The sequence below is a fragment of the Coregonus lavaretus genome (genome assembly GCF_964263955.1).
Source record: "Coregonus lavaretus genome assembly, contig: HAP1_SCAFFOLD_190, whole genome shotgun sequence".
NCBI classification, from domain to species: Eukaryota; Metazoa; Chordata; class Actinopteri; order Salmoniformes; family Salmonidae; genus Coregonus; species Coregonus lavaretus.
The window spans coordinates 116700-144630 of record NW_028164603.1 but is presented as its reverse complement, the minus strand read 5'-3'; the positions used below and the strand labels follow the sequence as shown (position 1 = coordinate 144630).

Here is a 27931-nt window from a genome sequence, read left to right as displayed (position 1 = left end):
ATGATGGATCAGTTGCTTATACACTAACTTTCACACATCTAGATGGCCGGGCAGGGTGGGTGTGGAGCCAGAGACAGCAGGGGTTCAAACTGTAGAACCCAGTTCCTACATTTGAATATAAAAATTGATTTTATCAAACAAAACAATGCTACATTTTATCTCGGGGACCCTCAAGATGACAAATCAGAGCAAGATTACTGAATGTAAGTACATTATTTACCTTCAGAGGTGAATGTATCAAACCAGTTGCCGTGATACGTTTTTTGTTGTTGTTGTTGTACACTCTCCTCAAACAATAGCATGGTATTTTTTCACTGTAATAGCTACTATAAATTGGACAGTGCAGTTAGATTAACAAGAATTTAAGCTTTCTGCCCAAATAAGACATGTCTATGTCTAGCTCTAGCAGGGCAGAAATCTGACGAACTGACTTGTTGGAAAGGTGGCATCCTATGACGGTGCCACGTTGAAAGTCGCTGAGCTCTTCAGTAAGGCCATTCTACTGCCAATGTTTGTCTATGGAGATTGAATGTCTGTGTGCTCGATTTTAATACACCTGTCAGCAATTGGTGAGGTTAAAATAGCCGAATCCACTAATTTGAAGGGGTGTCCACATACTTTTGGGAACATAGTGTATTAAAAGTTGACCTCCAGTCCTCCTTCTCAAACAGAACAGAGGCAATAGGCTTGTCCACAAGCGAAAGATTAGGCCTAATCAAAATGTATTTTCGGAAGAAGCCTTTGACTCTCCTCCTGAACTGCCACCATAGGCCTACACAGCCATTGGTTAAGCCAACAGGTCACCAACCTTTTGAGTAAAAATCACCTTGAGTCCTAATCTACCGCTCAGATTGTTTATAAACATAAACCAATGTAACATGAACCGTTTAAAACAGTTATGTAGCAGTGAGGTTTGTGTAGTAGGCTATAGGTCCAGTATATCATCACTGCAGATTGGCTACGCTTGAATTGACCTGCCAATGTTGCTCCTCAGACCATTTTACATTTACATTTTAGTCATTTAGCAGACGCTCTTATCCAGAGCGACTTACAGGAGCAATTAGGGTTAAGTGCCTTGCTCGAGGGCACATCGACAGATTTTTCACCTAGTCAGCTCGGGGATTAGAACCAGCGACCTTTCGGTTACTGGCACAATGCTCTTAACCACTAAGCTACCTGCCGCCGCCAATTTTGAAATTATATTTTAAAAAATTAGGTGTCTGATCACACTGGTAATAGATCATTTGTTGTATTACTTGTGTGAGGCACAGCTGAGTGAGCATAATACATCATTTTTTAAATATTTATTTTTACTGGACTGATGGCCTGCATCTGATGGTCAGTTTGAGGGGAGCAGCGGTGAGGCTGCCTCTCACCTGACTCACCGTCCCTCCTCTCTCCCTCCTTCCCTCCACTGAGAAAAGGGGACAGTCTTCCAGCTGATGGCGAAACTCAAGTCGCACTGCTTTATTTCTGCCTCACGCACCAATTCATGTTGTTACTCCTATGACCAAAGGAAGTTAAATATTCCTCGATATTAAAAGAGACAAGCCCCTAATAACAACAACGCAAGCGTCTCGTAACACTTTGCTATACTCATTCATTACAGCTGCAGTGCTGGTTGTAGCTTGAGTGGAAGTAAGGAGAAAGCACATTTTATGCTTTAAAGGTGTTGAACAAAGTGTTGACAGCTGACCAACTTAAACGTGACCTTACTCATAAAAACAGCAGCTCTTTGCTATATTTGTTGAGTCTCTAGTCGTGGTTTTAAAAGTTTTGAAATCTCACAGAATTAACTTTGCTGTATGTTCAAGGCATTTAAGGTCTATAGCTGAAGGAAACTGTGCAGACACAGTGATCTGAGCAATCTGATTGGCCAGCGGTAGGCCTATAGGTGCACTTGATTTGCTCTCTGGGCCTGCCAGGTAGGCAGAGTTCTACCTTCACACACAAAATGAGAACACGTTGCCTTCCTGGCACCAGGGCTGCTGAATCAAGCTGGGAACACTTTGCCTTCCTGGCACCAGGGCTGCTGAATCAAGATGAGAACACTTTGCCTTCCTGGCACCAGGGCTGCTGAATCCAGATGGGAACACTTTGCCTTCCTGGCACCAGGGCTGCTGAATCAAGATGAGAACACTTTGCCTTCCTGGCACCAGGGCTGCTGAATCAAGTGCACCTACCACCAACAGCGCCAAACAACTAAATAAATAATAGGAACACAAGGCTTTATCATTGGGTTTTTTACAGAAATGTTTGGTGATCGACCAGGAATGCCTTGGAGATCGACCAGTCAATCGACTGGTTGGTGACCACTGCTATAGCCTATAGATCATTTGATTGAGGCCACACTAAATAGCCTATATTTACAGATGAGGGGCACACATAGCCTAATTATTTTCATAAATTCCGGGACCCTCCTCTGGACTAGAATTTAAAAAATAATAAACCCTTCCTTGACAAATTTAAAAAGCATGACCCTCCACCATTTTCCTCCAAGTACCCGAGCGGCGCAGCGGTCTAAGGCACTGCATCTCAGTGCTTGAGGCGTCACTACAGACCCCCTGGTTCAATTCCAGGCTGTATCACAACCGGCCGTGATTGGGAGTCCCATAGGGCGGCGCACAAATGGCCCAGCGTCGTCCGGGTTTGGCCGGTGTAGGCCGTCATTGTAAATAAGAATTTGTTCTTAACTGACTTGCCTGGTTAAATAAAATTACGTAAATATTGATCCATCTCCAAAATGGTTTAGTGCAATTCAACCCTTGGTAGGTACAGGATGAAAATAAGGAGACGAGTTAGGAGACGAGTTAGGCTACAGGAGACAAGTTAGGAGACGAGTTAGGCTACAGGAGACGAGTTAGGAGACGAGTTAGGCTACCAGGAGACCAGTTAGGAGACCAGGAGACGAGTTAGGAGACCAGGAGACGAGTTAGGAGACCAGGAGACGAGTTAGGAGACCAGGAGACGAGTCAGGAGACCAGGAGACGAGTCAGGCTACCAGGAGACGAGTCAGGCTACCAGGAGACGAGTCAGGCTACCAGGAGACGAGTCAGGCTACCAGGAGACGAGTCAGGCTACCAGGAGACGAGTCAGGCTACCAGGAGACGAGTCAGGCTACCAGGAGACGAGTCAGGCTACCAGGAGACGAGTCAGGCTACAGGAGACGAGTCAGGCTACAGGAGACGAGCCTTACAGCTAATATGAGGTTCATTTTATTTAATTAAGTTGCTTGCAAAATGATTGCAGTTGTTCCCATAGACGGTGGCTCTATGCATTACTGACCCTGGATAAGCTAGCGACTGGGCTAACACAGCTAACCTTTTAGGTCAACAATATGCTGTTTTTATAAACATTTTGTTGGCTATATAATCGTGAGAGAAATTGAACTAGCTAGTAAGTTATACCTAGGTAGCTTGCAAGGTTAGCTTACTTTTCTCAAAACAAACCTCATTGTGGCTAGTTAGCTGCTTCTTGTCCCTCATGCTAGCCTTTACAGCCAATAAACATGTTGATATGTCCGGCACTGTAGCTTTAGCTCATCTGGAAATAACAGAAATCAGTTTAAACCAGCGTGCTGCAAACATGCTAAAATGTTTTGTCATCAGTGGTTGTTTTGTTGGCATGTTTAGTCCTCGCTGTTGTTCCTCCATCACTAGTCTGGTGAGCACCATTGAAGCGACACCCAAGCAACACATTTTATTGGTTTGAGGTGTTGCGATGCACCACTGATTTACACCGGTGTCGACCAAAGGGCCAGGGTTCAAGTATAGACTGCTCCAACAGTTTTGCTTCGGTACTGCAGTTTAACTGGAAATAATTTCCATACGCGGCCAGAGGTCAGATTTGAAAATTCCTAACAAGACACTAGTGATCACCCTTGTACAGAAAATATAATTGACTTATTCAAATAATATTCGCTGAGGCTGATTTTTTTTCTTCCACCACTCACAGCCAAATATATTTTATATTAATTCAATGTCAGCCATGTTTTCACCTCCACAATTGCAGCATTAATCAAAGAACAGTGGTAGGGATGAAGTGAATTTGGTTTCTCCGTCCACCATACAGGTCAGACGTGCACCAACCACTCCATCGACCCAGAAATAACCCCCGTGATATGCGCCCGGTTACGAAAACCCATGCAGGAAACATTCCACTCAGATATCTTTAAGTCTTAAAACACGCTTCTTCTGCTCCGCAGACACACAAATCTAAATAAAACCACTTCTTGTGACTCACGGACTCCACACTTTCCTCCAACACATTCCAGATTTTCCTGGAGACATTAAACGGATTTCCCAAATAGCATTGATCCAAAACCCTCACTAAGACTAAAAACGAGTCGCGGTTTCCTATTTTCCACGACAGTTTTACTTCTCGTTTCCTTTTTTCTTCGCCATGGTAACCCTCTCACTCTCCCTTTCTGTACCATTAACTTCACCCGACTGACTAACAGTTTCAAATAAAACCTCCGTTTCCGCCATCTTCTCCACGATCAATGTCCACCCTGGTCCCCTTGGTCCATGCCAGCTGGGGTCACTTATTCAATCCGATCACCACACAGAGCTTGACAATTATCAGTGTTTATCGGTTGTCGTGAATGTCATACTAAAATGCTCTTCTTGGAATACAAAAAAGATGCCACCAGTATTACCTGAAACATTGAAAAGTCCTCACAGTTTAAAGTTCCATCGTGCGCCGCCATAGTGGACTACAAGGTCCTCCACGATCAACACAATAAATACCTGCCCTGCCTGAATGCCTGAATGGAATAACAAAACCCATCTATAACCAATTCTAAACAAATCATATTTAGTGAAATAACACAAACTGACCATTAACATCCAATGTTACGATATCATAAAGTTGATTTCAGTTTATTCTTTTGCACCACAGTTTCGCCAAATAAACATGGATTTTAATTCTGAAAGGTGCCTCTTTCAAGTCCCATGTCAATGTACAGTACAGGCACTAATTCACCGGAGTGACCTCTGTTTAAAGTGCCCCCACATACACAGAATAGGCAAAGTAAAAAAAAAAAAAAACTTTGTAACTTTGTCTAACATCTTTTATTGAGCCGGCGCATAGTAAGGCAACCTGAACTCGTGTAGAGCCCTTCTTCTTTCCCTGCAACGCCCCCTGTGCAATCCGGGATCCTTTGGAGGTATAACGTGGTCCCGGTTCCACCGACATCACCGGCAAGAAAATCCAATATGGCTGCCTACTCAATGCGCGTCCCAACTCAGTAGCTCTACTCTCATTGGTCCTAACGATTTGTTCACGGTCTTTTTTTATGGGTTGCTCGTCATATTGTCAAACCTATGGGTGTGTGGCAGCAGTATGTAGGAGGGAGGTTCCAGGGCATGAGACAAAGGGGATGTGTAGCATTGGGGCAGTGCGTTGCCAACTCCTCAGTAAGGAAAGTAGCTATTGGCTGTCCTAAAAGTCGCTAAATGACGTAATCAGCTAATTTGCATAATTAGCCATGTGCATGTAATTGTGATGGACACTGTAGGAGAGAGGAATAACGCTGTAGGTAGAGTAGAACAGCGCCGGAGAAGATGGCTGCCGTTTTACAGCCCTCTAACCAATTGTACTATTATGTGTGTTTTTCCGCGTTATTTGTAATTTATTTTGTACATAATGTTTCTGCCATCGTCTCTTATAACCAAAAAGAGCTTCTGGATATCAGGACAGCGATTACTCACCTCGTATTGGACGAAGATTTTTTCTTCAACGAGGCGGCCGCGAAGAATATCATACAGACACCCGACAAGGCCCAAATCCCCGTCATTCGCGTGAGGAAGAGACAGAGATATCGTGGACGTAGATTGGGGTGCCTTGTAAGGATCCGACGGCGAGCGAGTAAACTGCCTCTTCCATCAATCCTATTAGCCAACGTTCAATCTTTTGAAAATAAAGTGGACGACTTAAGATTACGGTTATCCTACCAACGGGACATTAAAAACTGTTATATCTTATGTTTCACCGAGTCGTGGCTGAACGACGACAATGATAACATTCAGCTAGCAGGCTATACGCTACATCGGCAGGACAGAACGGCTGACTCCGGTAAGACAAGGGGTGGCGGTCTGTGTATATTTGTAAACAACAGCTGGTGCACAAAATCAAATACTAAGGAAGTCTCGAGGTTTTGCTCGCCTGAGGTAGAGTATCTTATGATAAGCTGTAGACCACACTATTTACCAAGAGAGTTTTCATCTATATTTTTCATAGCTGTCTATTTACCACCACAAACCAATGCTGGCATTAAGATTGCACTGAATGAGTTGTACAAGGCCATTAATCAACAGGAAAACGCTCATCCAGATGCAGCGCTCCTAGTGGCCGGGGACTTTAATGCAGGGAAACTTAAATCCGTTCTACCTAATTTCTACCAGCATGTTAAATGTGCAACCAGAGGGGAAAAAACTCTAGACCACCTTTACTCCACACACAGAGACGCATACAAAGCTCTCCCTCGCCCTCCATTTGGCAAATCTGACCATAACTCTATCCTCCTGATTCCTGCTTATAAGCAAAAACTAAAGCAGGAAGCACCAGTGACTCGGTTAATAAAAAAGTGGTCAGATGACGCAGATGCTAAGCTACAGGACTGTTTTGCTAGCACAGACTGGAACATGTTCCGGGATTCTTCAGACAGCATTGAGGAGTACACCACATCAGTCACTGGCTTCATCAATAAGTGCATCGATGATGTCGTCCCCACAGTGACCGTACGTACATACCCCAACCAGAAGCCATGGATTACAGGAAACATCCGCACTGAGCTAAAGGGTAGAGCTGCCGCTTTCAAGGAACGGGACTCTAACCCGGACGCTTATAAGAAATCCCGCTATGACCTCCGACGAACCATCAAACAGGCAAAGAGTCAATACAGGTCTAAGATTGAATCGTACTACACTGGCTCTGACGCTCGTCGGATGTGGCAGGGCTTGAAAACTATTACAGACTACAAAGGGAAGCACAGCCGCGAGCTGCCCAGTGACACAAGCCTACCAGACGAGCTAAACCACTTCTATGCTCGCTTCGAGGCAAGCAACACTGAAGCATGCATGAGAGCACCAGCTGTTCCGGATGACTATGTGATCACGCTCTCCGTAGCCGATGTGAGTAAGACTTTTAAGCAGGTCAACATTCACAAGGCCGCAGGGCCAGACGGATTACCAGGACGTGTACTCCGAGCATGTGCTGACCAACTGGCAAGTGTCTTCACTGACATTTTCAACATGTCCCTGACTGAGTCTGTAATACCAACATGTTTCAAGCAGACCACCATAGTCCCCGTGCCCAAGGACTCTAAGATAACCTGCCTAAATGACTACCGACCCGTAGCACTGACGTCTGTAGCCATGAAGTGCTTTGAAAGGCTGGTCATGGCTCACATCAACAGCATTATCCCAGAAACCCTAGACCCACTCCAATTTGCATACCGCCCCAACAGATCCACAGATGATGCAATCTCTATTGCACTCCACACTGCCCTTTCCCACCTGGACAAGAGGAACACCTACGTGAGAATGCTATTCATTGACTACAGCTCAGCATTCAACACCATAGTGCCCTCTAAGCTCATCACTAAGCTAAGGATCCTGGGACTAAACACCTCCCTCTGCAACTGGATCCTGGACTTCCTGACGGGCCGCCCCCAGGTGGTAAGGGTAGGTAACAACACATCTGCCACACTGATCCTCAACACGGGGGCCCCTCAGGGGTGCGTGCTCAGTCCCCTCCTGTACTCTCTGTTCACCCATGACTGCATGGCCAGGCACGACTCCAACACCATCATTAAGTTTGCCGACGACACAACAGTGGTAGGCCGGTTCACCGACAACGATGAGACAGCCTATAGGGAGGAGGTCAGAGATCTGGCCGTGTGGTGCCAGGACAACAACCTCTCCCTCAACGTGACCAAGACAAAGGAGATGATTGTGGACTACAGGAAAAAAAAGAGGACTGAGCACGCCCCCATTCTCATCGACGGGGCTGTAGTGGAACAGGTTGAGAGCTTCAAGTTCCTTGGTGTCCACATCACCAACGAACTATCATGGTCCAAACACACCAAGACAGTCGTGAAGAGGGCACGACAAAGCCTATTCCCCCTCAGGAGACTAAAAAGATTTGGCATGGGTCCTCAGATCCTCAAAAAATTCTACAGCTGCACCATCGAGAGCATCCTGACTGGTTGCATCACCGCCTGGTATGGCAACTGCTTGGCCTCCGACCGCAAGGCACTACAGAGGGTAGTGCGTACGGCCCAGTACATCACTGGGGCAAAGCTTCCTGCCATCCAGGACCTCTATACCAGGCGGTGTCAGAGGAAGGCCCTCAAAATTGTCAAAGACTCCAGCCACCCTAGTCATAGACTGTTCTCTCTGCTACCGCACGGCAAGCGGTACCGGAGTGCCAAGTCTAGGTCCAAAAGACTTCTCAACAGCTTCTACCCCCAAGCCATAAGACTCCTGAACAGCTAATCATGGCTACCCGGACTATTTGCACTGCCCCCCCACCCCATCCTTTTTACGCTGCTGCTACTCTGTTAAGTATTTATGCATAGTCACTTTAACTCTACCCACATGTACATATTACCTCAACTACCTCAACTAGCTGGTGCCCCCGCACATTGACTCTGCAACGGTACCCCCCTGTATATATAGCCTCCCTACTGTCACTTTATTTTACTTCTGCTCTTTTTTTCTCAACACTTTTTTTGTTGTTGTTTTATTTTTACTTTTTTTGTTTAAAATAAATGCACTGTTGGTTAAGGGCTGTAAGTAAGCATTTCACTGTAATGTCTGCACCTGTTGTATTCGGCGCATGTGACCAATAAAATTTGATTTGATTTGATTTATACACCATGCCCTCATATCTATATTCTATACACCATGCCCTCATATCAATATACTATACACCATGCCCTGTATATAGAGTGCATCTGGAGGCGGTGAGAAGTGTGGATGGAGCGAGTGTAAGTGTAATTGAGCCTGCACCAGTGAATGTTCAACGGATCCTGATATATTATGTGAAAAAGGTGGACTTTGTAGCATTTATTGCAGTTATCATAAACTGCACAGCACAAACAGCAATGTGACTTTAGGAGTATGATGTTTTTATTTTTAAGTATAAAAAAATGTGATATTTTTGTATTTTGAATGTAGGGTTTTCCCCGCTTTCGTTCAATTGATATTTTTTCTATATTTTACCAACCGTACAGTCGGTGGCGGCATGCACTTTTAAGAATGGTTTGCGGACGTCTATAATACAGAAGAAGAAGAAGAATAGATATATTACAAAAGGAAGAGATAAGAATCCCAGCAGAAAAGTAATAGGAAAAAGTATTTGCTAAACTAAGGTTATGTTTCCTCGAAAGTACGTAATGTCACGAATTTCAAATCTACACGATATTACAGAGAACACATTAATTATCTAACATCTTGTAAAAAATATTTGTAATGTTGTACTTCTTGGAAAAAATATTTGTAATGTTGTACTTCTTGGTGACGTAATTCACGGTTAATGTCGTTCTTATTTGAGCCTCTATGACTTCCGTTGGAGGAGAACGTCCCAGAATGCACCGCGCAGTCTGACGACGCATGGGCAGATGGGTCCTGTCTGGGGATTGGAGGTTTCCATCTCGTAAAGATGCGCGGGAAAAAGTATGTTATGTTAAGAACGTCTTTGTTTTGCTAACGTTAGCGGTCTTGTGAACATTAGCTATATATATATTTTTTCTCCACAAACACGAACTCAGGATACGTGTGTCTAACTGTTTAGTTTCTGCGTGCAAATAAAAACATTCGTTTTTCCAATAATTGGGAGAAATGGCGGTATCTCTGTGCTACGCTAGGTAGCCACACCGATGTATCACCAAGCTAGCGGACTAAATACAGACAGATAGCTGAGTGTACACGGACAGAAATGGACTCCAAATACCCACATCTGGTAACTATGTATTTTCGTTGTAACTAGCTAGCTAGCTAAGGAACGAAGAAGCTACGTTTTGCTAGCAAACACACGTTACATAATAATGTACCGTATGCAGTGAAAAAGTAGCTAACGTTAGCTACCTGACTGACTTTAGTTAGCTAACTTGCTAGCTATCCCAGCTGACAATCACTCATGCAAAATGTCAATCTATCTTTTTCACAGGCGAGACCTCAGAAGAAGCTCCGTTACTTCCCCAATAAAGTGAGGTAAGAAACCTCTTCTAGGGAACTTGGTATAGTGATTAAATAGTAATGGCGAACTTTTGTAGGCACTAAGTCTGCCATGGTTCGTTCGTTGGACAAAGCCTATGAGGAAAATAAATGCGTTTTTGGATTAACGCCGAAAATCAGGTCTGTGTTAAACACAAATTTAGGAGATATAATACGTTTGGTTCTATGAGATAATCTTCATCAGCTGACGTCACTTTTTGTGAGTTACATTGAATTTATGTAATCATTAAAATCACGATGGCTTCGTAATTAATACAGCTAATGTTCGCATAGAATAAAACGTATAGAATCTCCTAAACCTGTGTTAACCTCAGACCGTAGTGCCTGGACACAGCCCTTAGCCGTGGTATATTGGCCAAATACCACAAACCCCAGAGGTGCCTTGTTGCTATTATAAACTGTTTACCAACGTAATTAGAGCAGTACAAATCTTTTTTGGCTGTACCCATGTTACACGGTCTGATATCACGGTTTTCAGGCAATCAGCATTCAGGGCTCGAACCACCCAGTTTATAATGGAGATTAGGTAGCTATCTAGCACCTATGTGAAGCTGGCCACAAAAAGGGTTAGCCACAATAGTGGAATGTAATTGAATGTGATGCAAATGTATACAGATAGTGGAATCATACCATATTTGGACTAGATAATGCTTGACAAGGTTGGAATGTTATATAAATTCAACAAAATATAAAATGTTGTTAATTTGACAAAAATAAATAAATCAGTTGAAATTGCACTGGATGCATTAGACTTAAGAATTGCATTGGGGGCATACTTATATTGCACTATACAGTCTTACCCCATTTCATGGATCAACAATCCTTAGGTATCAGTCTACTCAGTGACACACAACTATCAGTGTCGTAGCTCTTATTTCCGGGCTTTGACTGTGGGAAATCACCTCCCTGTCAGCTTATTGTGCATATTGACAAGAACATTTTTAGTATTTATTAGGATCCCCAATTAGCTGTTGTCAAGGCAGCGGCTACTCTTCCTGGGTTCCAAATGTTCTTAAGTTACACCCTTATTCTAAAATTGATTAAATGTTTTAGTCATCAATCTACACGCAATACCCCATAATGAGAAAGCGAAAACAGGTTTTTAGAAATTTTTGCAAATGTATTACAAATAAAAAAACAGAAACATTATTTACATAAGTATTCAGACCCTTTGCTATGAGACTTGAAATTGAGCTCAGGTGCATCCTGTTTCCATTGATCATCCTTGAGATGTTTCTTCAACTTGATTGGAGTCCACCTGTGGTAGATTCAATTGATTGGACGTGATCTGGAAAGGCACATACCTGTCTATATAAGGTCCCACAGTTGACAGTGCATTTCAGAGCAAAAACTAAGCCATGAGGTCGAAGGAATTGTCCGTCGAGCTCAGAGACAGGATTGTTTCTAGGCACAGAGCTGGGGAAGGGTAACAATACATTTCTGCAGCAGTGAAGGTCCCCAAGAACACAGTGGCCTCAATCATTCTTAAATGGAAGAAGTTTTAAAACACCAAGACTCTTCCAAGAGCTGGCCGCCCGGCCAAACTGAACAATCGGGGGAGAATGACCTTGGTCAGGGAGGTGACCAAGAACCCGATGGTCACTTTGACAGAGCTCTAGAGTTCCTCTATGGAGATGGGAGAACCTTCCAGAAGGGCAACCATCTTTGCAGCACTCCAATAATCAGGCCTTTATGGTAGAATGGCCAGACGGAAGCCACTCTTCTGTAAAAGGCACATGACAGCCCGCTTGGAGTTTGCCAAAAGGCACCTAAAGGACTCTGTCCATGAGAAACAAGATTCTCTGGTCTGATGAATCCACGATTCAACTCTTTGGCCTGAATGCGAAGTGTCACGTCTGGAGGAAACCTGGCACCATCCCTACAGTGAAGCATGGTGGTGGCAGCATCATGCTGTGGTATGGTTTTCAGCGGCAGGGACTGTGAGACTATTCAGGATTGAGGGAAATATGAACGGAGCAAAGTACAGAGAGATCCTTGATGAAAACCTGCTCCACAGCGCTCAGGACCTCAGACTGGGGCGAAGGTTCACCTTCCAACAGGACAACAACCCTAAGCACACAGCCAAGACAATGCAGGAGTGGCTTCGGAACAAGTCTCTGAATGTCCTTGAGTGGCCCAGCCAGAGCCTGGACTTGAACCCGATTTAAACGTCTCTGGAGAGACCTGACAGAGCTTGAGATGATCTGCAGAGAAGAATGGGAGAAACTCCCCAAATACAGGTATGACAAGCTTGTAGCGTCATACCCAAGAAGACTTGAGGCTGTAATCGCTGCCAAATGTGCTTCAACAAAGTACTGAGTAAAGGGTCTGAATACTTATGTAAATGTAAAATTTGTGTTTTCTATAAATTTGCAAAAAAAAATCTATTAACCTGTTTTTGCTTTGTCATTATGGGGTATTGTTTGTAGATTGATGAGGATTTGTATTTATTTAATACATTTTATAATAAACGTAACAATGTGGAAAAAGGAAAGGTGTCTGTATACTCTCCGATTGCACTTCATACTGTAACACTACATTTACAATTGATCCATTCAACAAACGCTCCCATCCAGAGAGACCCACAGCTAGTGCCTTCATCTTAAGAGACAACCACATATCATAGTCGTATCCCAACCACATCTCAAATCATTTCTGTGTCTCTCTTCAGTCCCTGTCGTGCCTTAAGGAGTACAGCCTTACCTATGGATTGTGGATCGATAAAATGGTCCAGTTGTGTTCTGTGGGTGTCACTGAGTAGATTGATACCCCATTTCATGGATCTACAGTCTATAGGAAAGGCAGTACAGTGAAACATAATTATGCCCCCCCCCCCCCCCCCCCCCCAAATTATGAAGTCTAATACATCCACAGTGCGATTTCAACATATTTTGTCAAATTAACTAATTATTGTTTTGTGTTGGAGTTATATAACATTCCAACCTTGTTTTGTATCATTTAGTCCAAATATGGCATGATTCCACTATTTGTATCACTTTCAAAAGGGACTTTTATTTTGAAGGTGAACTGCAAATTCCACTATTGTGGCTAATCCTTATTTCCTTATTTTCCTTATTTATAGCTTCACATAGGCCTAGCTAGCCTCTCTTAGAATCTGAGCGTGAAATACTTACTCTCGTTTCTGACATGTAGGCTCAGCAGTCCAGAAAGTCCCATTACAAGTCAGAATGTTAAACAAACATACTTTCAATTTACTTTACCTGTTGTCCACTGATTTTTGTTCCTATGTCTGAGGTAATCTGAGACCAAATATCTACAGGGAAGCATTATCAACCCGACCTTCAGTACGCTCAAATCAAATGTTATTATTTGTCACATGCTTCGTAAACAACCGGTTACTTACGGGCCCTTCCCAACCATGCAGAGAGAATGATAGAAAAATAATCCACAATGAGTAACGATAACTATATACACAGGGTACCAGTACTTAGTCCATGTTACAGGGGTACGAGGTATTTGAGATGGATATGTACATATAACTAGGAATAAAACGACAGATATTAAACAGTAGCAGCAGTGTATGTGATGAGACAAAATACTTAGTGCAAAAGGGGGTAGCTATTTGGTTAACTATTTAGCAGTCTTATGGCTTGGGGGTTGAAGCTTTTCAGGATCCTGTTGGTTCCAGACTTGGTGCATCGCTATCGCTTTGACTGCGGTAGCAGAGAGAACAGTCTATGACTAGGGTGGCTGGTGTCTTTGACCATTTTTAGGGCCTTCTTTTGACAATGCCTGGTATAGAGGTCCTGGATGGCAGGGAGCTCAACCCCAGTGATGTACTGGGCCTTCCTCTGACACCGCCTGGTATAGAGGTCCTGGATGGCAGGAAGCTCAACCCCAGTGATGTACTGGGCTGTACACACTAGGCTTGGGCGGTATACCGTATATACCCTATACCGGGGTATTTGGAAGAAGCCACGGGATGGTTTTTCAATACCGTTAACTATTTCTTAGATATAAAATTGAATATTTGTAGCTACTTTTTAAGTAAATACCTGCAGTCAAGTTGTGCAATACGTTAGGAGATGATAAAGAACAGTGCGTTCTTCATTTCACTTGTCACATTATTATGTAGTTTACGGTAGTGCCCTGTCACGTCTCAAGTTGTTTGTTTACAAGCACACAACAAGAGACCGGAGCCTTGAGTCACTTACTGTTGTGCAGCATACGCCAGGTGATCTAATTTCTAGGGCTGTCCCTGACAAAAAAGAAATCTTGGTCGACCGAGAGTTGTCTGTTCTTTCGACCAATCGATTGGTCAAAATATTAAAACGTATATTTTTCCATATATAGACACACCCTATGTTTGATTAAATTTACCAAATGTTGGCTACTGAACTTGTCTGATGCTTTAAGCGCCGTGATTAAAAATGAAGACACACAAATTATTAAAGAGGGAGCCAGAGATCAATATAGCCGAACCAGAATAAATTAACCTGTTACCGCCCTCCCTCTGCCTGCTGCTGCTGGCCTTAGCATATTCTGCCATTATGCTCCTGAAGTTGCCAGTATAGGTTACGCCAGCGGTCGGCAACCTTTTCCATTTGGAGTGCCAAGTTATCGTTCCAGTTCTACTGATCTGCGTGCCATTTCTGATTTTCATATGCAAATTGTCGTTGGAACAATTTCATTTATAATAGTCTTCATGTCTCAAAATCAATGTCATGTGGTTAATCAAAATTATATCTAAATGAAAATGATTAAATTCTAAAATTAACTTCTATTGCCATAAAACCAACCTACATAAAGCCATCAAATAAAAACATTGCGGCCTGCAGGTAGAAATATTATGATAAAAATAAATATATTATAAATCACATTGGCTACGCATGGCCTGTCTGCAAGGAGAGCTGGAAAGATTTTTCAAATAGGCTACGTTAAGGAACTTGTCATTCTTAATGGATATAAAAACCTAGGCCTACTTCTATGTGTAATCAGGTGCGTGTCCTTACTCAAGATTGACAGGGGTGCTCCAAACAAAAGACAATTAATAAATTGACAACTCGCAAATGAAATGAAAAAAAGTGTATCCTAGGTTGTGCGCTCTGCAACAACGTGTCCACTCCTACAATGACAACGGTAAGACTGTAATAATAATATATTGAATGCATTACAATAAATTACGGTAACCAAACAAACATTGTAGATGATAAATGATGGTAAATGTACTACTGGTGATACTGGTGTGCCTCCGCAATGGACTAGTGTACTCAGACAGGTGTGAATCAGATGGGTGTCTGGAGTAGTCCACTCAGACAGGCGTGAATCAGACAGGTGTCTGGAGTAGTGTACTCAGACAGGCATGAATCAGACAGGTGTCTGGAGTAGTCCACTCAGACAGGCGTGAATCAGACAGGTGTCTGGAGTAGTCCACTCAGACAGGCGTGAATCAGACAGGTGTCTGGAGTAGTCCACTCAGACAGGCGTGAATCAGACAGGTGTCTGGAGTAGTCCACTCAGACAGGCGTGAATCAGACAGGTGTCTGGAGTAGTCCACTCAGACAGGCGTGAATCAGACAGGTGTCTGGAGTAGTCCACTCAGACAGGCGTGAATCAGACAGGTGTCTGGAGTAGTCCACTCAGACAGGCGTGAATCAGACAGGTGTCTGGAGTAGTGTACTCAGACAGGCATGAATCAGACAGGTGTCTGGAGTAGTCCACTCAGACAGGCGTGAATCAGACAGGTGTCTGGAGTAGTCCACTCAGACAGGCGTGAATCAGACAGGTGTCTGGAGTAGTGCACTCAGACAGGCGTGAATCAGACAGGTGTCTGGAGTAGTCCACTCAGACAGGCGTGAATCAGACAGGTGTCTGGAGTAGTGTACTCAGACAGGCGTGAATCAGACAGGTGTCTGGAGTAGTCCACTCAGACAGGCGTGAATCAGACAGGTGTCTGGAGTAGTGTACTCAGACAGGCGTGAATCAGACAGGTGTCTGGAGTAGTCCACTCAGACAGGCGTGAATCAGACAGGTGTCTGGAGTAGTGTACTCAGACAGGCGTGAATCAGACAGGTGTCTGGAGTAGTCTACCTAGACAGGTGTGAATCAGACAGGTGTCTGGAGTAGTCTACTCAGACAGGCGTGAATCAGACGGGTGTCTGGAGTAGTCCACTCAGACAGGCGTGAATCAGACAGGTGTCTGGAGTAGTCTACCTAGACAGGTGTGAATCAGACAGGTGTCTGGAGTAGTGTACTCAGACAGGCGTGAATCAGACAGGTGTCTGGAGTAGTCCACTCAGACAGGCGTGAATCAGACAGGTGTCTGGAGTAGTCCACTCAGACAGGCGTGAATCAGACAGGTGTCTGGAGTAGTCCACTCAGACAGGCGTGAATCAGACAGGTGTGAATCAGACAGGTGTCTGGAGTAGTCTACTCAGACAGGCGTGAATCAGACAGGTGTCTGGAGTAGTGTACTCAGACAGGCGTGAATCAGACAGGTGTCTGGAGTAGTGTACTCAGACAGGCGTGAATCAGACAGGTGTCTGGAGTAGTCCACTCAGACAGGCGTGAATCAGACAGGTGTCTGGAGTAGTCCACTCAGACAGGCGTGAATCAGACGGGTGTCTGGAGTAGTCCACTCAGACAGGCGTGAATCAGACGGGTGTCTGGAGTAGTCTACTCAGACAGGCGTGAATCAGACGGGTGTCTGGAGTAGTCCACTCAGACAGGCGTGAATCAGACAGGTGTCTGGAGTAGTCTACCTAGACAGGTGTGAATCAGACAGGTGTCTGGAGTAGTGTACTCAGACAGGCGTGAATCAGACAGGTGTCTGGAGTAGTGTACTCAGACAGGCGTGAATCAGACAGGTGTGAATCAGACAGGTGTCTGGAGTAGTCTACTCAGACAGGCGTGAATCAGACGGGTGTCTGGAGTAGTCCACTCAGACAGGCGTGAATCAGACAGGTGTCTGGAGTAGTGTACTCAGACAGGCATGAATCAGACAGGTGTCTGGAGTAGTCCACTCAGACAGGCGTGAATCAGACAGGTGTCTGGAGTAGTCCACTCAGACAGGCGTGAATCAGACAGGTGTCTGGAGTAGTCCACTCAGACAGGCGTGAATCAGACAGGTGTCTGGAGTAGTCCACTCAGACAGGCGTGAATCAGACAGGTGTCTGGAGTAGTCCACTCAGACAGGCGTGAATCAGACAGGTGTCTGGAGTAGTCCACTCAGACAGGCGTGAATCAGACAGGTGTCTGGAGTAGTCCACTCAGACAGGCGTGAATCAGACAGGTGTCTGGAGTAGTGTACTCAGACAGGCATGAATCAGACAGGTGTCTGGAGTAGTCCACTCAGACAGGCGTGAATCAGACAGGTGTCTGGAGTAGTCCACTCAGACAGGCGTGAATCAGACAGGTGTCTGGAGTAGTCCACTCAGACAGGCGTGAATCAGACAGGTGTCTGGAGTAGTGTACTCAGACAGGCGTGAATCAGACAGGTGTCTGGAGTAGTCCACTCAGACAGGCGTGAATCAGACAGGTGTCTGGAGTAGTCCACTCAGACAGGCGTGAATCAGACAGGTGTCTGGAGTAGTGTACTCAGACAGGCGTGAATCAGACAGGTGTCTGGAGTAGTCTACTCAGACAGGTGTGAATCAGACAGGTGTCTGGAGTAGTCTACCTAGACAGGTGTGAATCAGACAGGTGTCTGGAGTAGTCTACCTAGACAGGTGTGAATCAGACAGGTGTCTGGAGTAGTCTACTCAGACAGGCGTGAATCAGACGGGTGTCTGGAGTAGTCCACTCAGACAGGTGTGAATCAGACAGGTGTCTGGAGTAGTCTACTCAGACAGGTGTGAATCAGACAGGTGTCTGGAGTAGTCTACCTAGACAGGTGTGAATCAGACAGGTGTCTGGAGTAGTCTACCTAGACAGGTGTGAATCAGACAGGTGTCTGGAGTAGTGCACTCAGACAGGCGTGAATCAGACAGGTGTCTGGAGTAGTCCACTCAGACAGGCGTGAATCAGACAGGTGTCTGGAGTAGTCCACTCAGACAGGCGTGAATCAGACAGGTGTCTGGAGTAGTCTACTCAGACAGGCGTGAATCAGACAGGTGTGAATCAGACAGGTGTCTGGAGTAGTCTACTCAGACAGGCGTGAATCAGACAGGTGTCTGGAGTAGTCTACCTAGACAGGTGTGAATCAGACAGGTGTCTGGAGTAGTGTACTCAGACAGGCGTGAATCAGACAGGTGTCTGGAGTAGTGTACTCAGACAGGCGTGAATCAGACAGGTGTCTGGAGTAGTCCACTCAGACAGGCGTGAATCAGACAGGTGTCTGGAGTAGTCCACTCAGACAGGCGTGAATCAGACAGGTGTCTGGAGTAGTCTACTCAGACAGGCGTGAATCAGACAGGTGTCTGGAGTAGTGTACTCAGACAGGCGTGAATCAGACAGGTGTCTGGAGTAGTCCACTCAGACAGGCGTGAATCAGACAGGTGTCTGGAGTAGTGTACTCAGACAGGCATGAATCAGACAGGTGTCTGGAGTAGTCCACTCAGACAGGCGTGAATCAGACAGGTGTCTGGAGTAGTGTACTCAGACAGGCGTGAATCAGACAGGTGTCTGGAGTAGTCCACTCAGACAGGCGTGAATCAGACAGGTGTCTGGAGTAGTGTACTCAGACAGGCATGAATCAGACAGGTGTCTGGAGTAGTCCACTCAGACAGGCGTGAATCAGACAGGTGTCTGGAGTAGTGTACTCAGACAGGCGTGAATCAGACAGGTGTCTGGAGTAGTCCACTCAGACAGGCGTGAATCAGACAGGTGTCTGGAGTAGTGTACTCAGACAGGCATGAATCAGACAGGTGTCTGGAGTAGTCCACTCAGACAGGCGTGAATCAGACAGGTGTCTGGAGTAGTGTACTCAGACAGGCGTGAATCAGACAGGTGTCTGGAGTAGTGTACTCAGACAGGCGTGAATCAGACAGGTGTGAATCAGACAGGCGTGAATCAGACAGGTGTCTGGAGTAGTGTACTCAGACAGGCGTGAATCAGACAGGTGTCTGGAGTAGTCTACTCAGACAGGCGTGAATCAGACAGGTGTCTGGAGTAGTCCACTCAGACAGGCGTGAATCAGACAGGTGTCTGGACTAGTCCACTCAGACAGGCGTGAATCAGACAGGTGTCTGGACTAGTCCACTCAGACAGGCGTGAATCAGACGGGTGTCTGGAGTAGTCCACTCAGACAGGCGTGAATCAGACAGGTGTCTGGAGTAGTCCACTCAGACAGGCGTGAATCAGACAGGTGTCTGGAGTAGTCCACTCAGACAGGTGTGAATCAGACAGGTGTCTGGAGTAGTCTACTCAGACAGGCGTGAATCAGACAGGTGTCTGGAGTAGTCCACTCAGACAGGCGTGAATCACAGGTGTCTGGAGTAGTGTACTCAGACAGGCGTGAATCAGACAGGTGTCTGGAGTAGTCCACTCAGACAGGCGTGAATCAGACAGGTGTCTGGAGTAGTGTACTCAGACAGGCGTGAATCAGACAGGTGTCTGGAGTAGTCTACTCACAGGCGTGAATCAGACAGGTGTCTGGAGTAGTCTACTCAGACAGGTGTGAATCAGACAGGTGTCTGGAGTAGTGTACTCAGACAGGCGTGAATCAGACAGGTGTCTGGAGTAGTCTACTCAGACAGGTGTGAATCAGACAGGTGTCTGGAGTAGTGTACTCAGACAGGCGTGAATCAGACAGGTGTCTGGAGTAGTGTACTCAGACAGGCGTGAATCAGACAGGTGTGAATCAGACAGGCGTGAATCAGACAGGTGTCTGGAGTAGTCTACTCAGACAGGCGTGAATCAGACAGGTGTCTGGAGTAGTCCACTCAGACAGGCGTGAATCAGACAGGTGTCTGGACTAGTCCACTCAGACAGGCGTGAATCAGACAGGTGTCTGGACTAGTCCACTCAGACAGGCGTGAATCAGACAGGTGTCTGGAGTAGTCCACTCAGACAGGCGTGAATCAGACGGGTGTCTGGAGTAGTCTACCTAGACAGGTGTGAATCAGACAGGTGTCTGGAGTAGTCTACTCACAGGCGTGAATCAGACAGGTGTCTGGAGTAGTCTACTCAGACAGGCGTGAATCAGACAGGTGTCTGGAGTAGTCTACTCAGACAGGCGTGAATCAGACAGGTGTCTGGAGTAGTCCACTCAGACAGGCGTGAATCAGACAGGTGTCTGGAGTAGTGTACTCAGACAGGCGTGAATCAGACAGGTGTCTGGAGTAGTCCACTCAGACAGGCGTGAATCAGACAGGTGTCTGGAGTAGTCTACTCAGACAGGCGTGAATCAGACAGGTGTCTGGAGTAGTCCACTCAGACAGGCGTGAATCAGACAGGTGTCTGGAGTAGTCCACTCAGACAGGCGTGAATCAGACAGGTGTCTGGAGTAGTCCACTCAGACAGGCGTGAATCAGACAGGTGTCTGGAGTAGTGTACTCAGACAGGCGTGAATCAGACAGGTGTCTGGAGTAGTCTACTCAGACAGGCGTGAATCAGACAGGTGTCTGGAGTAGTGTACTCAGACAGGCGTGAATCAGACAGGTGTCTGGAGTAGTCCACTCAGACAGGCGTGAATCAGACAGGTGTCTGGAGTAGTCCACTCAGACAGGCGTGAATCAGACAGGTGTCTGGAGTAGTCTACTCAGACAGGCGTGAATCAGACAGGTGTCTCGTGTTCCATAATTTTTTTTAAATACATTTGCCACTGCTCGGCTAAAACAAATCCAGCCTTACTAATTACAGTATGGAATTCACAACTAAATGTTTGCCAGCTAGATATCTTATAGCTATTACGTTAACTGTCTAAAATGTGCTAAATGCTCAGCAGTTGTGCATTTGGTTTGCTAATTTAGTAGCTAGTTAGCTATCTAGCTAAGTGGTTAGTTTCTTCCATAATCAAGCATTCGCATGGTAACAGCAGAGAATCCCCTCATGTATCAAGAGCCTTGCTGGCAAATATTTGTTTTGCGCTTGCAACAAACTGTGAGTAGTGTTTGAGTTACTTGTGTATAATGTTTGCAATGTGCTCTTTAGCATTTAGTTAGCGTTCTCTATGACGATTCCTTAGTAACCTGTTAGCATTCTGGTAAGTGACGTTTCTTGGGCTTTGAATATTAGTACTTTTTAAAATACCTGCAGTCAACTTGTGCACTAGGTAATAGATAAAGCAGATTGCGTTCATCATTTCGCCCGTTAGATCATTTTTAATTATGAAGCTTATGATGCTTACGGGTACTAGTTTCTCAAAACAGTGTCAGTCACGTTCGTTTACAAAGAAGCACAAGGAGCTAAATAGGAGCTTCGTAAGGTGTCACTCCTGCAGCGCAACTTAAGTGAGGTGATCAAGTTACACTTGTATGAAATGTACTACTGTTTGCCAGCTATATATTGTATAACTATTAAGTTAACTATCTAAGATGTGCCAAATAAATTCTCTCCAGCTGGGTTTTGCTAATGTTGCTCACTTGCTAATGTTAGCTAAGCTTCCAAGACCAAGCTTCTTGGTAACCGCAGCAGAGACAATCCCCTCCTCTATTAAGATGCCTGCTGTCTAATATTTGTTTTGTGCGTGCTGCAAACTGCGTTTTGAGGTACTTGCATAACTTTATAAGCTGGGTTGTCTGTCCTAGTAGGAAATGTTGATAAACAGAATGGTGTAATCGCATAAAGCTAACTGTATTATTCGATTAAAAATAATAATCACTGCATCAGGGATAGCGTACACAGACGTTTCAGCTTTACAGCCTTCTTCAGTGAGAGGATACATGGCTTGATGAAGCCCCAAAACAAGCTTGAACAGAAGCCAGTTACTTAATAAATCCCATCAAAAACAGTTTTCCTCTCAAGGTTTCTTCCTATTTCTGCCGTTCTAGGGAGTCTTTCCTAGCCACTGTGCTTCTACATCTGCATTGCTTGCTGTTTGGTGTTTTAGGCGGGGTTTCTGTATAGCGCTTCGTGACATCTGCTGATGTAAAAAGGGCTTTATAAATGCAATTTGATTTATTTTCTATAAACTATAAACAGTGGCTTGCGAAAGTATTCACCCCCCTTGGCATTTTTCCCATTTTGATGCCTTACAACCTGGAATTAAAATGGATTTTGGGGGGGTTTGTATCATTTGATTTACACAACATGCCTACCACTTTGAAGATACATGTTTTTTTTTTGTGTGAAACAAACAAATAAGACAATTTATTTGATCCCCTCCTGATTTTGTACGTTTGCCCACTGACAAAGACATGATCAGTCTATAATTTTAATGGTAGGTTTATTTGAACAGTGAGAGACAGAATAACAAAAAAATCCAAAAAAACGCATGTCAAAAACGTTATAAATTGATTTTCATTTTAATGAGGGAAATAAGTATTTGACCCCTCTGCAAAACATGACTTAGTACTTGGTGGCAAAACCCTTGTTGGCAATCAGAGGTCAGACGTTTCTTGTAGTTGGCCACCAGGTTTGCACACATCTCAGGAGGGATTTTGTCCCACTCCTCTTTGCAGATCTTCTCCAAGTCATAAAGGTTTCGAGGCTGACATTTGGCAACTCGAACCTTCAGCTCCCTCCATAGATTTTCTATAGGATTAAGGTCTGGAGACTGGCTAGGCCACTCCAGGACCTTAATGTGCTTCTTCTTGAGCCACTCCTTTGTTGCCTTGGCCGTGTGTTTTGGGTCATTGTCATGCTGGAATACCCATCCACGACCCATTTTCAATGCCCTGGCTGAGGGAAGGAGGTTCTCACCCAAGATTTGACGGCACATGGCCCCGTCCATCGTCCCTTTGATGCGGTGAAGTTGTCCTGTCCCCTTAGCAGAAAAACACCCCCAAAACATAATGTTTCCACCTCCATGTTTGACGGTGGGGATGGTGTTCTTGAGGTCATAGGCAGTATTCCTCCTCCTCCAAACACGGCGAGTTGAGTTGATGCCAAAGAGCTCCATTTTGGTCTCATCTGACCACAACACTTTCACCCAGTTCTCCTCTGAATCATTCAGATGTTCATGGGCAAACTTCAGACGGGCATGTATATGTGCTTTCTTGAGCAGGGGGACCTTGCGTGCGCTGCAGGATTTCAGTCCTTCACGGCGTAGTGTGTTATCAATTGGTTTCTTGGTGACTATGGTCCCAGCTGCCTTGAGATCATTGACAAGATCCTCCCGTGTAGTTCTGGGCTGATTCCTCACCGTTCTCATGATCATTGCAACTCCACGATGTGAGATCTTGCATGGAGCCCCAGGCCGAGGGAGATTGACAGTTATTTTGTGTTTCTTACATTTGCGTATAATCGCACCAACCGTTGTCACCTTCTCACCAAGCTGCTTGACGATGGTCTTGTAGCCCATTCCAGCCTTGTGTAGGTCTACAATCTTGTCCTTGACATCCTTGGAGAGCTCTTTGGTCTTGGCCATGGTGGAGAGTTTGGAATCTGATTGCTTCTGTGGACAGAAGAGTGTGCTCCTAATCTCAGCTCGTTACCTGTATAAAAGACACCTGGGAGCCAGAAATCTTTCTGATTGAGAGGGGGTCAAATACTTATTTCCCTCATTTAAAATGCAAATCAATTTATAACATTTTTGACGTGTTTTTCTGGATTTTTTTGTTGTTATTCTGTCTCTCACTGTTCAAATAAACATACCATTAAAATTATAGACTGATAATTTCTATGTCAGTCGGCAAACGTCCAAAATCAGCAGGGGATCAAATACTTTTTTCCCTCACTGTACTTTGTAGAGCCACCTTTGGCAGAAATTACAGCTGCAAGTCTCTTGGGGTATGTCTCTATAAGCTTTGCACATCTAGCCACTGGGATTTTGGCCCATTCTTCAAGGCAAAACTGCTCCAGCTCCTTCAAGTTGGATGGGTTCCGCTGGTGTACAGCAATCTTTAAGTCATACCACATATTCTCAATTGGATGGAGGTCTGGCCTTTGACTAGGCCATTCCAATACATTTAAATGTTTCCCCTTAAACCACTCGAGTGTTGCTTTAGCAGTATTCTTAGGGTCATTGTCCTGCTGGAAGGTGAACCTCTGTCCCAGTCTCAAGTCTCTGGAAGACTGAAACAGGTTTCCCTCAAGAATTTCCCTGTTATTAGCGCCATCCATCATTTCTTCAATTCTGACCAGTTTCCCAGTCCCTGTCGATGAAAAACATCCTCACAGCATGATGCTGACACCACCATGTTGGGGATGGTGTTCTCGGGGTGATGCGAAGTGTTAAGTTTGCGCCAGACAGCGTTTTCCTTGATGGCCAAAAAAACTCAATTTTAGTCCCATCTGACCAGAGTACCTTCTTCCAAATGTTTGGGGAGTCTCCCACATGCCTTTTTGCGAACACCAAACGTGTTTGCTTATTTTTTTCTTGAAGAAATGTATCAAACATAAATCAAACATAAATCAGAATCAAAGGCATTCATAAAGGATGTAGATCATGTAACTCTTGTAACCAAGGAAATGTTCTGACTTAGTATGACCTCAGACTCCTATGAGATAAAGTAATGTTAGTGTTCTAATAATAAGATTTATTTTGGGAAAAACATCCCGCGCCTTGAAAGTCCCCTGCAGAAATGTATTGTCACACCTGTATTTGGGGAGTTTCTCCCATTCTTCTCTGCAGATCCTCTCAAGCTCTGTCAGGTTGGATGGGGAGCATTGCTGCACAGCTATTTTCAGGTCTCTCCATAGATGTTCGATCAGGTTCAAGTCCGGGCTCTGGCTGGGCCAATCAAGGACATTCAGAGATTTGTCCCGAAGCCAGTCCTGCGTTGTCTTGGCTGTGTGCTTAGGGTTGTTGTCCTGCTGGAAGGTGAACCTTCGCCCCAGTCTGAGGTCCTGAGCGCTCTGAAGCAGGTTTTCATCAAGGATCTCTCTGTACTTTTCTCTGTTAATCTTTGCCTCAACCCTGAATAGTCTCACAGTCCTTGCCGCTGAAATACATCCCCATAGCATGATGCTGCCATCACCATGCTTCACTGTAGGGATGGTGCCAAGTTTCCTCCAGACGTGATGCTTGGCATTCAGGCCAAAGAGTTCAATCTTGGTTTCATCAGACCAGAGAATCTTGTTTCTCATGGTCTGAGAGTCTTTAGGTGCCTTTTGGCAAACTCCAAACGGGCTGTCATGTGCCTTTTACTGAGGAGTGGCTTTCGTCTGGCCACTCTGCAATAAAGGCCTGATTGATGGACTGCTGCAGAGATGGTTGTCCTTCTGGAAGATTCTCCCATCTCCACAGAGGAACTCTATAGCTCTGTCTGAGTGACCGTCAGGTTCTTGGTCACCTCCCTGACCAAGGCCCTTCTCCCGCAATTGCGCAGTTTGGCCGGGCGACCAGCGCTAGGAAGAGTCTTGGTGGTTCCAAACTTCTTCCATTTAAGAATGATGGAGGCCACTGTGTTCTTGGGTACGTTCAGTGCTGCAGACGTTTTTTGGTAACCTTCCCCAGATCTGTGCCTAGAAACAATTCTGTCTTGGAGCGCTACAGACAATTCCTTCGACCTCGGCTTGGTTTTTGCTCCAACATGCACTGTCAACTGTGGGACCATTTATAGACAGGTGTGTGCCTTTCCAAATCGTGTCCAATCAATTGAATTGACCACAGGTGGACTCAATCAAGTTGTATAATCAGCTCAAGGATGATCAATGGAAACAGGATGCACCTAAGCTCAATTTCGAGTCTCATAGCAAAGGGTCTGAATACTTATTGCAAATAAGGTATTTCTGTTTATTAATACATTTGCCAACATTTCTAAAACCCTGTTTTTGATTTGACATTATTGGTATTGTGTGTAGATTTGATGAGGGGGAACAAATAATTGAAACCATTTTAGAATAAGGTTGTAACGTAACAAAATGTGGACGAAGTCAAGGGATCTGAATACTTTCTACAAGACAAAATCCATGTGTACGTGCGTGTCTTATCATGTGTGTCTGTGCGTGTCTCTTCACTGTCCTCGCTATTCCATAAATCAGATTCTATCTGAGTCTACTGCTTGCATCAGTTACCTGATTTGGAATAGAGTTCCATGTTGCCATGGCTCTATGTCAGGGTTCTTCAATTCCGGTCCTGGAGGGCCGAAACACCTCTGTTTTTCATCCTCTCCTTCTAATCAGGGGCTAATTCAGACCTGGGACACCAGGTGAGTGCAATTAACTACCAGGTAGAAAAAAAGAAGAAGTGTTTTGTCCCTCCAGGACTGGAATTGAAGAACCCTGCTCTATGTAGTACTGTGTGCCTCCCATAGTCTGTTCTTGACTTGGGGATTGTGAAGAGACCTTTGGTGGCATGTCTTGTGGGGTGTGCATGGGTGTCCGAGCTGTGTGCTAGTAGTTTAAACAGACACCTCGGTCCATTCAGCATGTTAACGCTTAAAAAAAAAGTAGTGATGATGTCAACCTCCACTTTGAGCCATGAGTGATTTACATGCATATTATTGTTAGCTGTCTGTGTACATCCAAGGGCCAGCCGTGCTGCCCTGTTCTGAGCTAATTGTAATTTTCCGAGGTCCTTTGTGGCACCTGACCAGTAGTCCAGGTGCGACAAAACTAGGGCCTGTAGGTCCTGCCTTGTTGATAGTGTTGTTAAGAAGGCAGAAGAGCGCTTTATTATGGACAGACTTCTCCACATCTTAGCTACTGTTTTATCAACATGTTTTGACCATGAAAGCTTACAATCCAGGGTTACTCCAAGCAGTTTAGTCACCTCAACTTGCTCAATTTCCACATTGTTTATGAGATTTACTTGAGGTTTAGTGAAATACAATGCTTTTAGTTTCTGAAATATTTAGAACTAACTTATTCCTTGCCACCCATTCTGAAACTAACTGCAGCTCTTTGTTGAGTGTTGCAGGGATTTCACTCGCTGTAGTAGCTGACGTGTATAGTGTTGAGTCATCCGCATACATAGACACACTAGCTTTACTCAAAGCCAGTGGAATGTCGTTAGTAAAGATTGAAAAAAGTAAGGGGCCTAGAGAGCTGCCCTGGGGAATTCCTGATTCTACCTGGATTATGTTGGAGAGGCTTCCATTAAAGAACACCCTCTGTGTTCTGTTAGACAGGTAACTCTTTATCCACAATATAGTAGGTTGTGTAAAGCCATGACATGTTTTTCCAGAAACAGACTATGATCGATAATGTCAAAAGCCACACTGAAGTCTAACAAAACAGCTCCCACAATCTTTTTATCATCAATTTCTCTCAGCCAATCATCAGTCATTTGTGTAAGTGCCGTGCTTGTTGAATGTCCTTCCCTATAAGTGTGCTGAAAGTCTGTTGTCAATTTTTTACAGTAAAGTAGCATTGTATCTGGTCAAACACAATTTCCAAAAGTTTACTAAGGGTTGGTAACAGGCTGATTGGTCAGCTATTTGAGCCATTAAAGGGGGCTTTACTATTCTTGGGTAGCAGAGATGCTTTTGCTTCCCTCCAGGCCTGAGGGTGCACACTTTCTAGTAGGCTTAAATTAAAGATATGGCAAATAGTTGTGGCAATATCCTCCGCTATTATCCTCAGTAATTTTCCATCCAAGTTGTCAGACCTGAACATCTCTAAAACTAAGAGCATTGTATCTGGAACAAATCATTCCCTAAGTTCTAGTCCTCAGCTGAATCTGGTAATGAATGGTGTGGCTGAACAAGTTGAGGAGACTAAATGACTTGGCGTTACCTTAGATT

The 27931-nt window shown here is 44.8% G+C and overlaps 2 protein-coding genes across 2 annotated transcripts in view; one reads left to right on the top strand and one right to left on the bottom strand.

Annotated features, from left to right (window-relative positions):
• LOC311116859 (protein MIX23-like) overlaps positions 1–4728 on the bottom strand; it is a 45230-nt gene extending 40502 nt beyond the window's left edge. The window contains exon 1 of the mRNA XM_084191890.1: positions 4658–4728. Coding sequence (XP_084048016.1) covers positions 4658–4708 — 51 coding nt within the window. The 5' untranslated portion in view covers positions 4709–4728. The remainder of the gene's footprint in view (positions 1–4657) is intronic.
• Positions 4729–9623: 4895 nt separating this feature from the next.
• Positions 9624–27931, top strand: part of LOC311116863 (uncharacterized protein) — a 76391-nt gene continuing 58083 nt past the window's right edge. Inside the window, exons 1-2 of the mRNA XM_084191892.1 lie at positions 9624–9966; positions 10174–10217. Of these exons, the coding sequence (XP_084048018.1) occupies positions 9943–9966; positions 10174–10217 (68 nt within the window). The 5' untranslated portion in view covers positions 9624–9942. The remainder of the gene's footprint in view (positions 9967–10173; positions 10218–27931) is intronic.